The sequence below is a fragment of the Ixodes scapularis genome, unplaced genomic scaffold (genome assembly GCF_016920785.2).
Source record: "Ixodes scapularis isolate PalLabHiFi unplaced genomic scaffold, ASM1692078v2 PGA_scaffold1__304_contigs__length_218370807, whole genome shotgun sequence".
Lineage (NCBI taxonomy): Eukaryota > Metazoa > Arthropoda > Arachnida > Ixodida > Ixodidae > Ixodes > Ixodes scapularis.
Genome location: NW_024609846.1, coordinates 148,090,587 through 148,106,356, shown reverse-complemented (window position 1 = coordinate 148,106,356; position 15,770 = coordinate 148,090,587). Strand labels below are relative to the sequence as shown.

General features: G+C 45.3%; 1 protein-coding gene across 1 annotated transcript in view; it reads left to right on the top strand.

Annotated features, from left to right (window-relative positions):
• The window catches only part of LOC115323868 (neprilysin-11-like), a 138,773-nt gene that overhangs the window by 106,267 nt on the left and 16,736 nt on the right, over nucleotides 1-15,770 (top strand). The window contains exon 17 of the mRNA XM_029984376.2: nucleotides 3,260-3,325. Within this exon, the coding sequence (XP_029840236.2) occupies nucleotides 3,260-3,325 (66 nt within the window). The remainder of the gene's footprint in view (nucleotides 1-3,259; nucleotides 3,326-15,770) is intronic.

Genomic DNA, 15,770 nt, shown 5'->3' with positions numbered 1-15,770 from the left:
TGGACTCTTTTTTATTGGAATCGAACTGGCTATTGCTTTTTTCAAATGCGTAGAATAAAAAACTGAGCAGATATAAAGTGTTTTCGTCGTATCAAAACTTAAATCTATGAACTAATGAATATAATGAACAAAACATATCTTTGTATTATCAGCATATATAATAAATTTTGCTATGGAGCTATTTTTTACGGTATTGCTAAGTTAACGTTGAAGTGTAGTGACCCCATTACACTACCCTGTAATTCACCTCAAAACATAGGTTGAACCTTTGAGCCCATATTATTTATCCGCCCGTCTTTTTTTTTTTTTTTGACAAAAAAAACATAACTTTAAAAGCGATAAGACCCATCCACGTATACCACCGTAGTTAAATTTTTCAAGCAATATGTTATAATATACTAAGCCAAAGTTTGAAAAACCGACGAATAGCCCCATGAACCTTATATATGTTTTAAAATTATGTAAGGATATCGTATGTTTTCTGCTCACCTAAAGCAAACTTGCTTAATTAGTTTTTACACAAAAAAAATTGGTGTGGTGTCAGCAAGTTACACTTATCAATAAATCTAAAAATATGTGGTGCGTTTTTTATAGACTTTGAAAATACTGGCAGAACATAAAGTAGGCTTTAATTTTCCAGGTCATTTTAATGTCCCTTTGTGTAAAGTAATGTAATTTGTGTTACTTCCATTTAGAACAGTAAAAGTGCTGTAACTAAACAGGTTAAATATACCAGTGAGAATATATTCAATAATATCAACTACATGCTTCATATGCCCTATCTGGTGGTCGTCAATATCACCGCTACTGTGATTACTTAGATTTTGTATTACTGATAATACTTCATGCACGGTGGCCGGTTACATAAACATTGCGTTATCATGTCGAATGCGCACATATCCTCAAGCCGGAGAAGAGCAACCACATGTAGTAATGTTTGTAAAGAAATCGTTAAATGCATCATCCGATTCGGCGCCAGGCAATTCCTTCCCATTCACTTAAAGTTTCGATGAAGGCACGTGCGAGGTACTAGGATGTAAGCATTTCTTTTTTGTTTCTTTTAACTGGATAATTGCACGTCACGTCGGCTTTTCTTATTGTTAAAAAAATAGGAATGGTATTCCGTCCGCGAAAATCGCAGCTTCTTTTTCAGTTTGTGTTGGTACTGCTTAAAGATTGCCAAAACATTGGATGCACAAGCATTGAAAACGCAACTGTATATCATGGATGAAGAAAGAATAAACAATTAAAACAGGGACAACACAACTACATCTTTCATGAAAGATGTGGTTGTGTTGTCCCTGTTTTAATTGTTTATTCTTTCTTCATCCATGACTTAAACCAACACGCTCTTCTACCAAGCAACTGTATAGCTTGTCTCTAATTTTGTTTTTTACTCAACTCAGGCGTAATCCATGGCTTACGTATTTCTCGACTGGGCTGAGAATATATATATATATATATATATATATATATATATATAATCTGCCCGTGTTATATATATATATATATAACACGGGCACTTCACACCATCGTACGTGGTCTCCGAGGAGTATATGAACGAATATGTGCAGATGAATGAACCGTACTTAATCCAATGAATCAAAGAATCAAAGTTTCCAGGAACCCGCCGAAACCCAAAAATTGGCGGAGCCAGGATTTGAACTCTGGGCCTCCCAATGTCCGGTCGGGCGTGCTAGCCACTACACCACTCCACCTTGGCTTTCTGGCGTTTCCTACCTGTCTTATTAATGCACAAGAAAGGAAATGTATCCAATCGGAGGTGTTCTGGAAGCACACGCCGCCGCGTGGAACGCGGTACGACGCTTAGTGTCACGTGGTACGTGCTTCCAGAGTTCAAATCCTGGCTCCGCCAATTTTTGGCTTTCGGCGGGTTCCTGGAAACTCTGATTCTTTGATTCATTGGATTAAGTACGGTTCATTCATCTGCACATATTCGTTCATATATATACATATATATGGGGTGTTTCAGAGTACTCAGGCCCAATCGCTCCTGTGAAAACTACTTATCGCAACGAAAAAAGGATTGTGTTGTTTTAGTCCTGGACCAGGGGCCCATTTAGGAAAATTATTAAAGTCCGGGATAGTTAATATGTTAACTCTTTTGCCTAATTAACTTTTTATTATTGTGTTTAAGGGCATGGTTTTAATTCGAAAATTGCTCGTCATCGTCACAAAGCACTAAATCAACAAATTTCAGAACGATAGAAGGCACGCGAAGCATTTTACGACTCTCTGAAAAACCGCACAAATTCGCCGGGTTTTTAAGTTTCAGTTTGCTATTGAGCCCATCTTGGGCCCCGGCGGCCCCGCGCCCCGCGGAGAGAAAGTGCAACCAGCCTCTGCAGCGCCGTCATCGCGCGACGCAGCAGATGCTGGTTGCACTATCTCTCCACGGGGCGCGGTGCCGCCCGAGCCGAGGTGCGCTCCGATAGCAAACCGAAACTTAAAAAACAGGAAAATTTGTGCGGTTTTTCAGAAAGCCGTAAAATGCTTCGCGTGCCTTCTATCGTTCTGCGATTGGTTGATTTAGTGTTCCTTGATGATGCTGAGCAATTTTCTAATTGAAACCATGCCCTTAAACACAATATTAAAAAAGTTAATTACGCAAAAAATAATTAACAACTTAATTATCCCGGACTTTAATAGTATTTCTAGATGGGCCCCTGGCGCGGGACCAGAATGACATAAACCTTTTTTTGTTGCGATGTGTAGTTCTCGCAGGAGCGATTTGGCCTGAGTTTTCTGAAACACCCTGTATATAGATATACTGAAGAAAACGCAGCTGAGAGGATTGTTGGAGCTTTTAAAACATATAACACATATAACCTGAGACACGGCTTTCTCAGGCCAAAACGTCGGCCAACTTTACCAATAATATGTTTTTTAAAAACTCCAACAACCGTCGCAGGTGCGTTTTCTTCCGTATATACTTTTCGTCCTCCTGCGCTACGTTTCTATTTATCTCTCTCTTCATATATATATATATATATATATATATATATATATATATATATATATATATATATATATATATATATATATATATATATATATATATTAAATACAAGTAAAATAATTCTAAGCATCATTCGCCTCAATGAATGCATCTTTTCTGTTCCAAGTTTCCTGCAGCAGTGCATCACGGAAGCCCTTCATCCGGTATTCCACTCGTAAAAAAAAGAATGCAATAATGGTAGAAATTTCCCACTCATTTGTATTTGTCCGTTTTTTTCAGGCAAAAGAGGACGAAACGCCAAAAATAAAATTTGCGAGCTACGCTGCCTCCAGCTTGGCCCGCCAGGTTCGTACTTTTTTTCTGAAAACAACAACAACAAAAAACAAAAAAAATTAAACTAAGGGGTTATCACGTGCACATCGTTTGTTTTGCATGCACTTTGCGCGCAAGACATGCGTAATACCAATTACTACAATCTATCTACTCAGCCTAGTCAACACCAAGAACCAAAAAGTGTTTGATTAAAAAAGAGCTGCCCAGCGTATTGTTTGGACAGGTAGAGCTGTTTAGGGTTCTTTGGATTCATCTTGTTAACGATCGGTATGACTTACTCCCGTGTCTCTCTCACGTCACAAGTAACACGTCCGTGACGTCACTCGATGTCATAATATCTCGTAACATCACGACCTCATGATACCTCAAGATATCAGTCACGTTAGGTCACGTGACTCTACTGCGTCAAGGGCATCATTGGACGTCAGAATGTCGCATGACGTCACTCGACACCCTGAGGATACGTGACGTAATGATGTCGCGTAATGTCATCATGTCACGTTACATCGTGAGGTCATAGAGCGCAATCACGTGGCCATTACACTCTTAATCTGGGGCCACCTAGGGAGCCACCTATAGCCGTGACAAATGAGATCCAACTTGTCACGGCAAATTTTGGGGCCACCTAAATTTGCCAGCCCGTTTGCCGTCACTTTTTAGGTGGCCCCAAAATTTGCCGTGACAAGTTGGATCTTGCCGGCCTGTTTTTTAGCTGGCCTGTTCTCTAGCTGGCCCGTCTTCTAGCTGGCCCGTCTTCTAGGTGGCCCGTTTTCTAGCTGGCCCGTTTTTGAGCTGGCCCGTTTTTGAGCTGGCCCGTTTTTTAGCTGGCCCGTCTTCTAGGTGGCCCGTTTCCTGGTGGCTATAAAAATGTCGCGTCGCCCACTTCCCCGCAGAGTATCTCGGAGGGTCCAGGACCGTGATCCACGAAGAAAGCCAGGGAATTGAGAAGTACAGCAAATATTCACCATAAAAATAAAGCTGTGACGTACCACTGAGCCTGAAGTCTTCTTGTGAGACGTCATGCACATAGTCACGTCGCAACTTTATTTTTGAGTCGCAAAATATATTGGAAAAGCATTGCCAAGCTTAACTTGTATACTTTAGAGATTGACTTCCCGAGTGCTCAAGGGGAAAGTAAATATACATGAATTGTTTCAAGGGCGAGGCCGATGGTTTCTAAACATTTAAAAGAACAGTAGGTCCGCAGGTAAACAATCCATTTATTTGTTTAAATTAGATGCACAGCTGAAGATACAGGTGGTGCTTTGTTCTAATAAATACCAAATTCAAACAATAAAACAGAAACGTAAATGAAAACTTGTGTCACTTGCTGAAACATTGGTGGAAGCATGGTCGTTGCTTTCACTTGACACACTTGGCGAACTCGGACCCGCCGCAGTTGAAGGTGCGCTATCCGAGCCAATTGTGTTGCAGTCAGCTGGAGCCTCGTGCCACAAGACGGGTCTCCGCGGCACGTCCGAAGGCCAGTTGCCTCTGTCGTCAAGGCACGATGCTGCTGCGATTAAGAATTTTCAGCATTTTATTATAAGAGAATAAGGGAGAGAGAACATGTCATGTGTATTAATTACGTTCTAAAATTTATCAAACAGCTTTTTTTTAGAAATTAGCTTGCTGGACGTTGGAGTCTATTCAGATGCTGAGTCATCGGCCACAAACATGGCCGCTAACATAACGTTTATTCATATGCTCTACGGGAAAAAAAAGCAAAAGAAATTTGCCAATAAGATAACCGCATGGCCGCCGAAAGCAAAACAGTAAAATTGCTTTCGGCGGCCATGCTTGTTTGTAGTCACTCGACATTAAAAAAGCAGTCTGACGTCATATGGATAGGCCCTATAGCTTTGATGGCAGTTTTAAGAGTGGGAACAAAACAGTAAATTTTGACGCCACCTGCAGGCAGGGGAGCTGAAGTTGTCCACTTGCCAGGATCTACAGGTCCATGGATGAATCATACAGGCTGCGTCATGAAACGCTGGCTAAATCGTTGCTAAAAAATTACACGTTGCACATAAAAACCTAATTTAGTTTAATATGAAAATTTATAAAGTTTGATGTTCAAATAATTATGGTGTCAAAAATTTTGAACAATTAACTTTCTGTAATTACTAAATTTAAAAGTATGGTCACGTCAGGGTAAAGACCTTGCTAAACTGCGTCAAATATTGTAAAACAAATAGTTTGACATTTTATTTTCAAAAATATTGTTTAATACAATGCATTTCTTAAATTCAGTTACCCTAATGAAAGCTTATAAACTCATTCACACAAAAATAACGTTTCGACCGACGTCGACGGCCGCGTCAGCAAACGAGGGTGGACGCACAAGGGCAAACTTAGTGTATTCTAGATGTTTCATTCATCCTTAATTTTAGTATAAATGTTCCTTGTGTGGCCGTCCTCCTTTGCCCAACGCGATTGTCGACGCCGGCCGAGACGCGCGACGATATACCTCGGACGGCAAGCTGATGAGTGCGCCGTATACGCCGTGCTCTATTGGCGGACACTTCGGCAAGAGAAATGTACACCCCTATAAACTATTTACACCTTGTCGCTGTAAAATGCTGGTGGCCACTGTCGAGGCAAAGCCGGCTAGCTTTCTTTGCCTTACCTTACCATAGGCAAACCGTAAGGGCTGCAACTGTGAACCGATAACTTTAAAAATTGTCACCCACCACGAGTGCTTGTGCACAGCCGAGCCGGCGTCAAACGCGAAGAGTTCGCGCTTGTAGCCGTTATGGTAAGTCCACGCTAAGGTGAAACGAGATAAACCTGTTTTCCGCTTTCCACCGGCTACGCCAGCCGGTATCTGAATAATATGAAAAGAGGCGGTTCCAAACGGTGCTCTTTAGAATACAAAAATATTGTGTATAGATACCTGTATCGTCCAGGACAGGGTCCCACTTGTCCTGTGTGGGCGAGAACACAAGTTACTAGTTAGGAACTCTTTCAGCAATGGACTCTAATTCGTTATTAGTCAGTGAGCTACATAATTACCCAGTCGGTTATGCTGAAGAGGACTGTGCCCGCAGTAACGGCACCTGCCAAGTTGGCTCAGTAGGGGTGGTCGTGCTGGTCGTGCCGCCAGATCAGCGGGCCGTGTGAACGCATCGCATTCACATGCTCCTCATGGTTACAGCGCCCGCGTCGAATTCCTTTGATACCCTTCGACGTGAGCACTCTGAAGAACGAACTCACTGTCCCGCGGCTTCGGCGCATTCTCTAACATAGGCTTACATCACCATGATAAGAAAACAAATGTCACCCGCAGATGCTTCCGATTAGATTCGTACTTCGTACGTTCGAGATTCATCGTCCTTGCAGGCTGGCTGCGCGCGCGGAGAACACTGGGCGGCCTCTACTGCCGTCATCTAGCGGAGAGCAGAGTGTTTTTTCCCGCTATTATGCGCATAGCCGGCCCGTTTTTGCCGGCCCTGCACAAACGGGCCGCCAAAAATTACAGGGCCGCCTACGGAGCCACCTATATAGCCATTCGCACCATCAAAGAGGGGAAGGGCCAACTGCAGCCGTGACGTTGCATACGACTATTTTGACGGGGCCGGATCAGTTCGCGGCTAAGTCCTGAAAACTTTGAACGTCACAGCCTATGGCCGTGACGTTTGACGGCCCCAGATTAAGAGTGTACGTTACGTTGGCGTGTGACGTCACAATGTCACGTGACGTCCAAACGTCGCGTGATGCAGTGGCCTCATGTGACACTGTTAAGTCACTTAGGTGATCGTGTAATGTCGCGTGACACCGTGATGTCACCCGATGACATAACTTCACGGGGCTTTATAATGTCCCGTGACATTATGATATCCGATGGCGTCGCAGAGCTCGGTCATCTAGCACCGTTACTTCACGATGTCACGAGACTGTGGACAATGTCAAGCGTCGGCACAAGATATCTTCACGTAAAGAAGTATTGTGACGTCATTGAAAGACCGTCACGTGACGGCTCTTCCTGGCTGTCCTTCATAAGGGTCTCTTTGAAGAATTCAGGAGATAAAGCGCATGCTTTGTTAAACTATTACCAGCGACATTTACCATCGCAGTCGCAGACATGGCTCGCACATGACGTCAGTTCGCAACTCTTTCTGGTGGCCAGAAGCACCTCGTTAATGCCGCTTAAGCTACCCTCTATCGCTCCCAGTTCCCCCATTATGTGTGACCATGTGACAGAAGAACAACCTATGTACAACGGATGTAATGCAGTATTCATAGAGCGATCATTTGAATGTCTTTAGAAGACATTACACAATCGTTTTCGAAAGAGAAGAAAATATATTGTTTTTCATTGTCACGTTCAATTTTAGTGGGGAGATTGACTTTACGGGTTCAATTCGCGGTTTCATTCACCTGACCATGAAGTCACAAAAAGTGGTCACGGGATCTGACGTCACATGAATTCAGGTCTCGTGACATCAAATTTTCCGCAAGATTTAGAAGGAAATTGACGTCACAGTAGTATGTCGCGGCGACACTTCACGTCAATTTTACCTCTAAATTTAGCGGGGAAATGTACCGATAGATGGACGAACAGACGCATCAATTTTTGGGATTAAAAGGATACTGAAATTAGGAAAAAAAATTTGCACGTATCTCACGTTCAAAATGAAGTTAAAAATGATCAGCAAAATCTGCGTGTGACAATCGCACATTTGTATTTTGAAAGGATTGCTCTATTTCTTTTTTGTTTGAAACGGCCGATTCCAGCTAGCGCTCGAAGAGCAGCCATGGGAGATAGTGATGAGACTCGGGAGATTCGATGCCTCTGGAGTGCTCGCGACGTCATGTGCTCGCGACGGCAAGACTACAGGCACATTGGCGCGGTTGTAAACTACGCCACTTGGTGGCGTGAACGCGCTAGAACCTGGCCGTTCGAGATGCCCGATGTCGAATTGCCCGATGACTCGTTTGGTAATGACAGCGGTGGCGAGAAAGTGACTGAGCTCTGCTTAAAACTTCCATCTGCCCGCACCCCGCGGGAGTTGAAGAGGCGAGGGAGAAATGAAAAATCCGGTTTTGTCAAGTATGACAGCCTACGCGCGCTCTGAGCTCGGTGCCATAGTTCCGCGGAGCGGCGCTGCTTTTATGTGAAGGGTGACATAACGACATTCGAAGTAGCTTTGTGAACATCCACCAGTTGCAATCTGGAAATAGGCTTGTTCGTTTTAAATAATGCTTTGGTGGCTTTTCGATCAGAAAACTGATCTCTCTGTGGCGTGGCCGGAACATGGTTGGCATTCATACAACGAAGTAGGTGCTAGATTTTCCTGCCAGTACCACTTTAACAGCGAAGTCTGGCGGTACAGAATGTGCCACAACGAAAAATATATGGTAGGGCCGAAATACCCACAAACGTATTTGGAAATACAAAAACAGGATACATTAAGCTAGGTACAAAATACAGATTCTGAAAAACGCTGTTCAAAGAAATAAAAATGAAATGCACTATGAGTTGTTCCTATACTCCTTACCAGGGTTGGGCGAAATATTTTAAAATGTATCTAAAAATAGAAATGCTGGGATACTAGCCAAAAATGCCTAAATTACTGGCACAGAAATACACTTATTAAAGGGTATCTGGATACGTATCAGCAATGCAATTCCAACATATAAAAAAAGTACTTGAAAGTATTATTACTTGAACACACTTTACAGAAATACGGACATCGAAATATACTTTGCTAAACACATATTTCAGATGTCCTCATTCTTAGTAGGATTAAGTTAGCTTGGATATCAGGAGATACCAAGACAAAGACCGCGCGCTGAATTTCGATGGCCGCTCATGGTGCACGAGGTCATGGGCACCCATAGCTTTGAGTTCATCATCCCCAGCTTTCTTGCACATCAAGGCATTTCTAAATGCACTAAGTTGAGAATTTCAACAGAATAACAACAAGCACCGCAATGTTCTCCGGGGAATATATGAGATGAGATTCATAAAATATTAACAAGCAGTGATTACATTTTACGGCATACATTGAGTTTATAACGCTGCTTTACTGTTGCTTTGCGTTGGACCCTGCAGGCCACATTTAAACAATTATGACTTTTTTTGTTTTTCTTGACAAAATATCTTAACATATCCCAGGACTGTAGCTGCCCGTGTATCATAAAACGCAAATCAATTAGAATTTTGATTTTTCCTTGAAAAACCGTAATGCCACGGAATGTCCGAGAAAGTTGACCGTTTGCAAGAAATTATGTCCCTTAGTATAGTGTATACAATGAAGAAAAAACTATGTGCATAAATCGCGCGATATTTATTAACCAAAAGCCTTACTACCTCTATGATCAAATTTAAATATTTGTATGGAAAATAAATTAACGACTACTCGAAACTTGTAACGAGATACATTCGACTCTGCTTCTATCGCTATACCAAGTTTATACTCATAAATGTAGTTCGATATAGAATTACAAAATACAGTTGAAAATTTGTTTTGCGATACAAAAATACAAATACAAGATGTATTTCTAATATACTATTTCGATATATGAGTATCGCAATACAGCCCATCCCAGTTCAGTACGACTATCTGGCTGCTACCAATAGTGAGTATGAAAAAAAAAACCCTGGTCTACAATACGATATATATTTCTTAAACCGAAAAACGACTGTAAGATGCAGCCTGATTATTGGCTATGACGTTTTTAGGCTCGAACCAAATTTACCACCTAATAAGCATCTTGAATTTGGTATAGCATTAAGAGAATCAAGTTTTTTCGTTTTCACCAAAACGGGAGAGGTCTTCTTTTTTAACACCTTTTATTTATTTATTTTTGGGGGGACAGGGTTCTCTAAATTAGTATTGTGTCTTCTCAAGCGACCTCACGTCGTCACTGGTAAGAAGAAACTGAAAGAAGAGGCGAGCTCATGAGAATTCATTTTTGATAAACCTCAAGTCTGTGGTAAACAAAAAATGGAATTTGGGATTCTGTGTCAAGTCGCCATCAGGATTTTGTACCATAGGCACCCCTCTTTTAGCTATGACCTTACTGCGTCACCGTTCAATGAACCTGTACTCTCCTATCTTTTGGTGGGGCACTCTCGCGGTGCTTTCAACTTTTGAATTCCACAGGAATAGTCGACCACTTAAAGTCAGGGAAAGTATTTCGTTATCTTTTCAAAATAGAAAAGAGGATCATGTACCGTCACGGAAAAAACTTTTCGAGGGAATCTTGATCTTCACATCAGTTTACATCCACCTCACGAAAAAGAAAAAAAGAAAAAAAAAGAGCAGAACAAAAATGGGTGATTTGAACTTCTGTGTATGTACAGGTCAACGATTCCTTGAAGATATCGACTATAACATCTGATCCTAAGAGAGTCGCGATACCAGGATTATGACAGAAAATATATTTCGACACTGAAATTTGAAAACAAAACCAAAACAGTTGAAAACTTGTATGCCGATACAGAAATAGAAATACATATTGAATTACTAAAATACTATAGTGATACATTTGTATAGTAATACTGCCCAGCCCTGATCGCAACTACAAATCCTTTTCCTCTCCGACACTTCTCTCCACGCGCAAGCGAGCACTGACTGAAGTCGGCCGCGTCACTCACCGCTCATTCACACTGGAAGCGGATCCGCGTTCGCAAAACTGTTACGAACGCGTTTGTATAAAGATCCAGTACAATGGACCTTTTCCGAGAAGCGTTCTGCGCACGCGCGAGCGCCCGATGCCAAGCGGCGGAAGTCGGAACGAAAAATCGAGGAAATGCTGAAGGAGGCTGTATATCAGCGAGTAGAACACGTAACTGCAGCATATATGTAATTGTGTTACACAAAAAAAAAACGTCGATGGAAAGGAAAACACGACGTTTCGGTGGACGCGACGGATGCCCCTCTTTAAAGTCGCGTTGGGCAGGCGCCGCTGCTCAGAGAGCGAAGAAACTGGTAGCGTAGCTCCCATTATTGATTGGTAGCGCAGGTAGGTCACTTCCTCGATTTTTAGTTTGTGCAGCCACCGCCTGGTACCGTCGGTATGTGGAAAAAGTCCATTGCACGCGCACCTGATGTCATCGAGTGCGCGTGCAATTGTAGTGGATTTCTATACAACCGCGTTTGCAACCGCTTTGCGAACGCGGATCCGCTTCCAGTGTGAATGAGCGGTCAAGCCGCACACGTCATACAGTTCTTTTCATCGCTTATCACCCGGGCACAAAATGCTAAGTCAGTTGTGCCTGCATGCACACTGACTTAGCATCTGTGCCTGCATGCACAGCGTCTAACATACCGCACAACAGAGCTACTGCGCATGCTGGGAAGACGTTCCACAACCCAGCGCGCAAGGCGATTCTTGGACAGGCCTATAACCGTCTAGTCTATACACTTTAACCTGATTCTAACTCTCTGATGCGCGCTGTCACCATAGCGCATGCGCAAAACGCTACTTCACGCGCGCTCTTCTCAGAGTACGCCACCATTTTCTCCCGTAGCTACTGCTACTATGGTGCCTCGTACGCGTTTTCGTCTAATGTGTTTAGCGTCCTATGCATCCCATACATCAAAAGTGTTCCCGAAGTGGCAGCAAATGACGTCACAGAAGCACGACTGTCACGCTGTCGGATGTCGCGATCCTGGCGGTTGGTTGTAGAAATGCTGGCGAAAAGCACGAGCGAACGCGAGTGTGGCTGTCTTCATGGCGTCCCAACTTCTTGCTGCTGAAGCTTCCGTCGACTGTCACGCAATAAAGCGACCTGCAGCAGAACAGGCGTCTGTCACATACGCCACCGCTACTGGGACACAGCCAGGATCGCGACCGGCGGCAGCATATGACAGGCGCAGATCGAAGGACCACTTTTTTTTGGACACGGTAAACACACCACTCGAAGACGCGTTCTAGGCACCATCCTGCTACTGTCCGGTTAGCGCGCTTAGTATTTGCTGAGAGACTGGCCCAGCGGCGTAGGCGCGGCCGACGCGAGGTGGATACAGACCCATTTCACGCCGGCAACTCTCGTGCGCGCCGAATGCCGCCGGTGGCGCCGGCTGCGTCAAGACAAGGGTGTAAGATAGACAGGTGGGGAAACAAGAACCAAATGAGCGACCGGATTGTGTCCCCCTTGGTTTTCTCTTTTTCTATGGCGCCATCTATGTGGAGCACCGCAAACTCTCACTCCAGGTGGACGACCGGTAGCGACCGGCTAAACTGACGGAGATGGTTTCTCATGGATTTTTAGTGGAGTACTGTCGTGCTCGGTTTATTTTGCGCACTCTCCCATAGAGTTCCATGCAAATCTAATTCCAATTTTTTTCCTCTCGCCGCAGCGCTATCTGTCGCAAATCGGGCGTACCCGCAAGCAGACGAGTACACAATCCGGTCATGGCGCTGCGGTAGGCTTCTATGGGCCGTTTCCCCACCTGTCTACCTTACACCCTGGTCAAGACGCTCAAACCTAGAGTGTCTGGATTTTGTCGATGTAGCGTCGTTGTGCCGAGAGGGATTGCATACCCGTGTTACGTTGTAATAAGCAGCGTCGTGGGGGAAAACAAATCGCAGAAAGCCGCCCGCCCGATGATACATCAAAGTTGGGCGCGCTTCTCAATATAATTACACGAATATTCATCTCGTGTTGTTGTCTGTCGCGCCAGGGAGAAACGAAATATTTAATTTATTTGCTTTTTACAATTCCTTTGTATCGTTTTTGTGCAGTCCAGGCCCAAGGAAGGGTATCATTAAGCGAGTCAAGCAAATGGTTGCCCCCCCCCCCCCCCCTAACACGAATACATGATGTTTTAGGTTGCATAGTCAAACATCCCTAGTTGAAGCGTCGTTAGTTGAAGAAGTATTCCATGCAGTAGCTTGGTCTAACAACTGTACAAAAATCAGAGAACGGTTGACCAAGTTTTCCTAGACTTTTGGGAGGCGTTTTTCTTTTTGGGACGTAATGCAAAGGACCCTAAAAAAAAAGATTTCTCGTCAACGCCCCATAGCACACAGTTTTGAGCGGTAGAAGCGGAAAATGACGTTCCCTACGACATAATCTCACCCCTGGGCCTGCGCAACATACTGTCACGAATGACAAGTGATGAGGCGACGAAAACTGAAGTGAACTAAACGCTTAAGGGAGTGAACTTGTGCCCGAAACAAAAAGGGAACAGACGATAATAATAGAGCGTCGCGGTCGTCGATGGCGGCGTAACAGCTGGATCGAACGCGGGGGCGAGACTGACTTTGGCTCGCCACGAGGAGCCCCTTATGTGCACGTGTGAGCTTCTGGAATAATCGGCGTAGGAGGTCCAACGCGTGGAACATTCGGACCTAGAATAAACAACACTTTTCTCGAATTCACCAAAACATTAAAGAGAAATAATAAATAAAAGACGAGTAACTCCCATGACTCGAACCCTGGCACTTCGTGTGGGAGACAAGCACGATACCCGTTAGTCCACGGCTGTGCTGCCTACTTGGCCAGCTGCGCGCACGGCATTACTCCCCCCATTAAAAGTACATCGCCCCGATGAGATACAAAGCAAAACAAAGCAAATAAAAATAACGGCAAACTTAAGACTCATTGAGACAGATATTGTCCACAGTCCTATCGAGCATAGTACGGTTTCAGGCGGACGACGTGGACGACTTCAGGTCGATGTGGGCGGCGTGGTGATGTTCTTCTTCTGTCGGGCATCACCTCGCCGTTAAGATCTTCGATCGGACGAAGCACTTTGTAGGGTACGAAGTAGCGCTTCAGGAGTTTCTCGCTTAGACCGCGTCATCGTATCGGGATCCAAACCCACACACGGTCTCCGGGCTTGAAGTGAACGTCGATCCGGCGAAGGTTTTACCGGTTAGCGTCGACACGTTCTTCATCTTGAATTCGGAGTCGGGCGAGCTGGCGAACTTCCTCGGTTCGTTCAGGAACCACATGGGCGTCGGGGCTCCCATCGTCAGCTGGTTCGTGGGGTAGCATCGCGTTGAGCATGGTTGTTACTATTCTGCCATGCACCAGCTGAAACGGCGTTAATCCTGTGGTCTCTTGTGCCGCCGTGTTGTAAGCGAACGTGGCGTAGGGTAATACCTCATCCCAAGTCTTGTGCTCTACGTCGACATACATAGAGATCACGTCGGCGATAGTTTTCTTTAGCTGTTCTGTTAGTCCATTTGTCTGCGGATGGTGCGCGGTTGTTCGACAATGGCCGATGCAACTGAGACAAAGAATCTTTTGCGTCAGCTGGGCCATGAACGAAGATCCACGGTCTGTGACGAGGACTTCAGCGGAGCCGTGCCGGAGGACAATGGACTCGATGAAGAACTTGGCGACTTTAGCAGCCGTACCTGATGGAAGGGCTTTCGTCTCGGCGTACCGTGTGAGATAATCGGCGGCAAAGATTATCCAGCGGTTTCCGGACGTTGACGGCGGGAAGGGGCCAAGTAAATCCATTCCGATCTGCTCAAATCGCGTGGACGGGGGGAAATCGGATGCAGAAATCTTGACGGCTTCATCGGTGGTTTCTTGCGTCGCTGTAACTAGTGGCATGATCGAGTGTAGATGTGAACGGTCTTCGGTAGCCTCGGCCAGTAGTACTCTTCTCGAATCCTGGCGAGCGTCCTGCTGTAGCCAAGGTCTGCAGCCGTTGGGTCGTCATGCCATATTTGAAAGATTTCTCCTCGAAGGCTGGAAGGCGCTTAGAAGCTGGGAGCCTAGAAGCTGGGAGCTCGGGGTCGATGTCAAGCGGCGGTGGCGACGTGCTCTTCTGCCGTGACGACAAAATTTCCTCGGAGATTGCGGTGACCACGGCTGGCGCCTGAAGCCCCTCGACGCGGCCCTTTGTTAGGTGCTGACGCTGCCTTCCAGAAGAGCTTCACCGTGCATGGCTGCGTCGGTTATGACGGTGACAAAAACACTCGACTTCGGCGGTAGGTTCACATGGTCGTCGATAACTCGGATCGCGGTCGACGTCGTGTTGGTCTCCACCGGCGGCAGGACAGGCTTTCGCAGCGTCAACTGGTTTGCCCCGACGTGTATGACGATGCCATACTCGCAGAGAAAGTCTATTCCGAGGATAACGTCCCTCGCACAGCCTTGCAGAACGACGAATTTCACAGGGCGCGTTTCGCCGTGGATCTCGACGCGAGCAGTGCATCTTCCGACTGGTGTAATGGGGTGTCCTATGGCGGTTAGTATTGAGGTCCATCCCACGGCGTCATGACTTTTCGAAGGCGGCGGGAGAGCCTTCCACTCAAGATTGAGTAGTCTGCTCCGGTGTCCACGAGCGCTGATGCGTCGTGGCCGTCAATGACGACGTTTAGGTTGTTGGACACCGTTGCGAAGGCGTCGTTGCTACGCGTGGCGTCGAGAACGTGAGAGCGCTCCGGCGTTCTTGGAGGCTCTTTACTTCGGTCGTCTTCGGCGACGCCACCTCCAGGCGTTGCCACACTTAGTTTTCCCGGCGACGCAGTGGCGACAGGC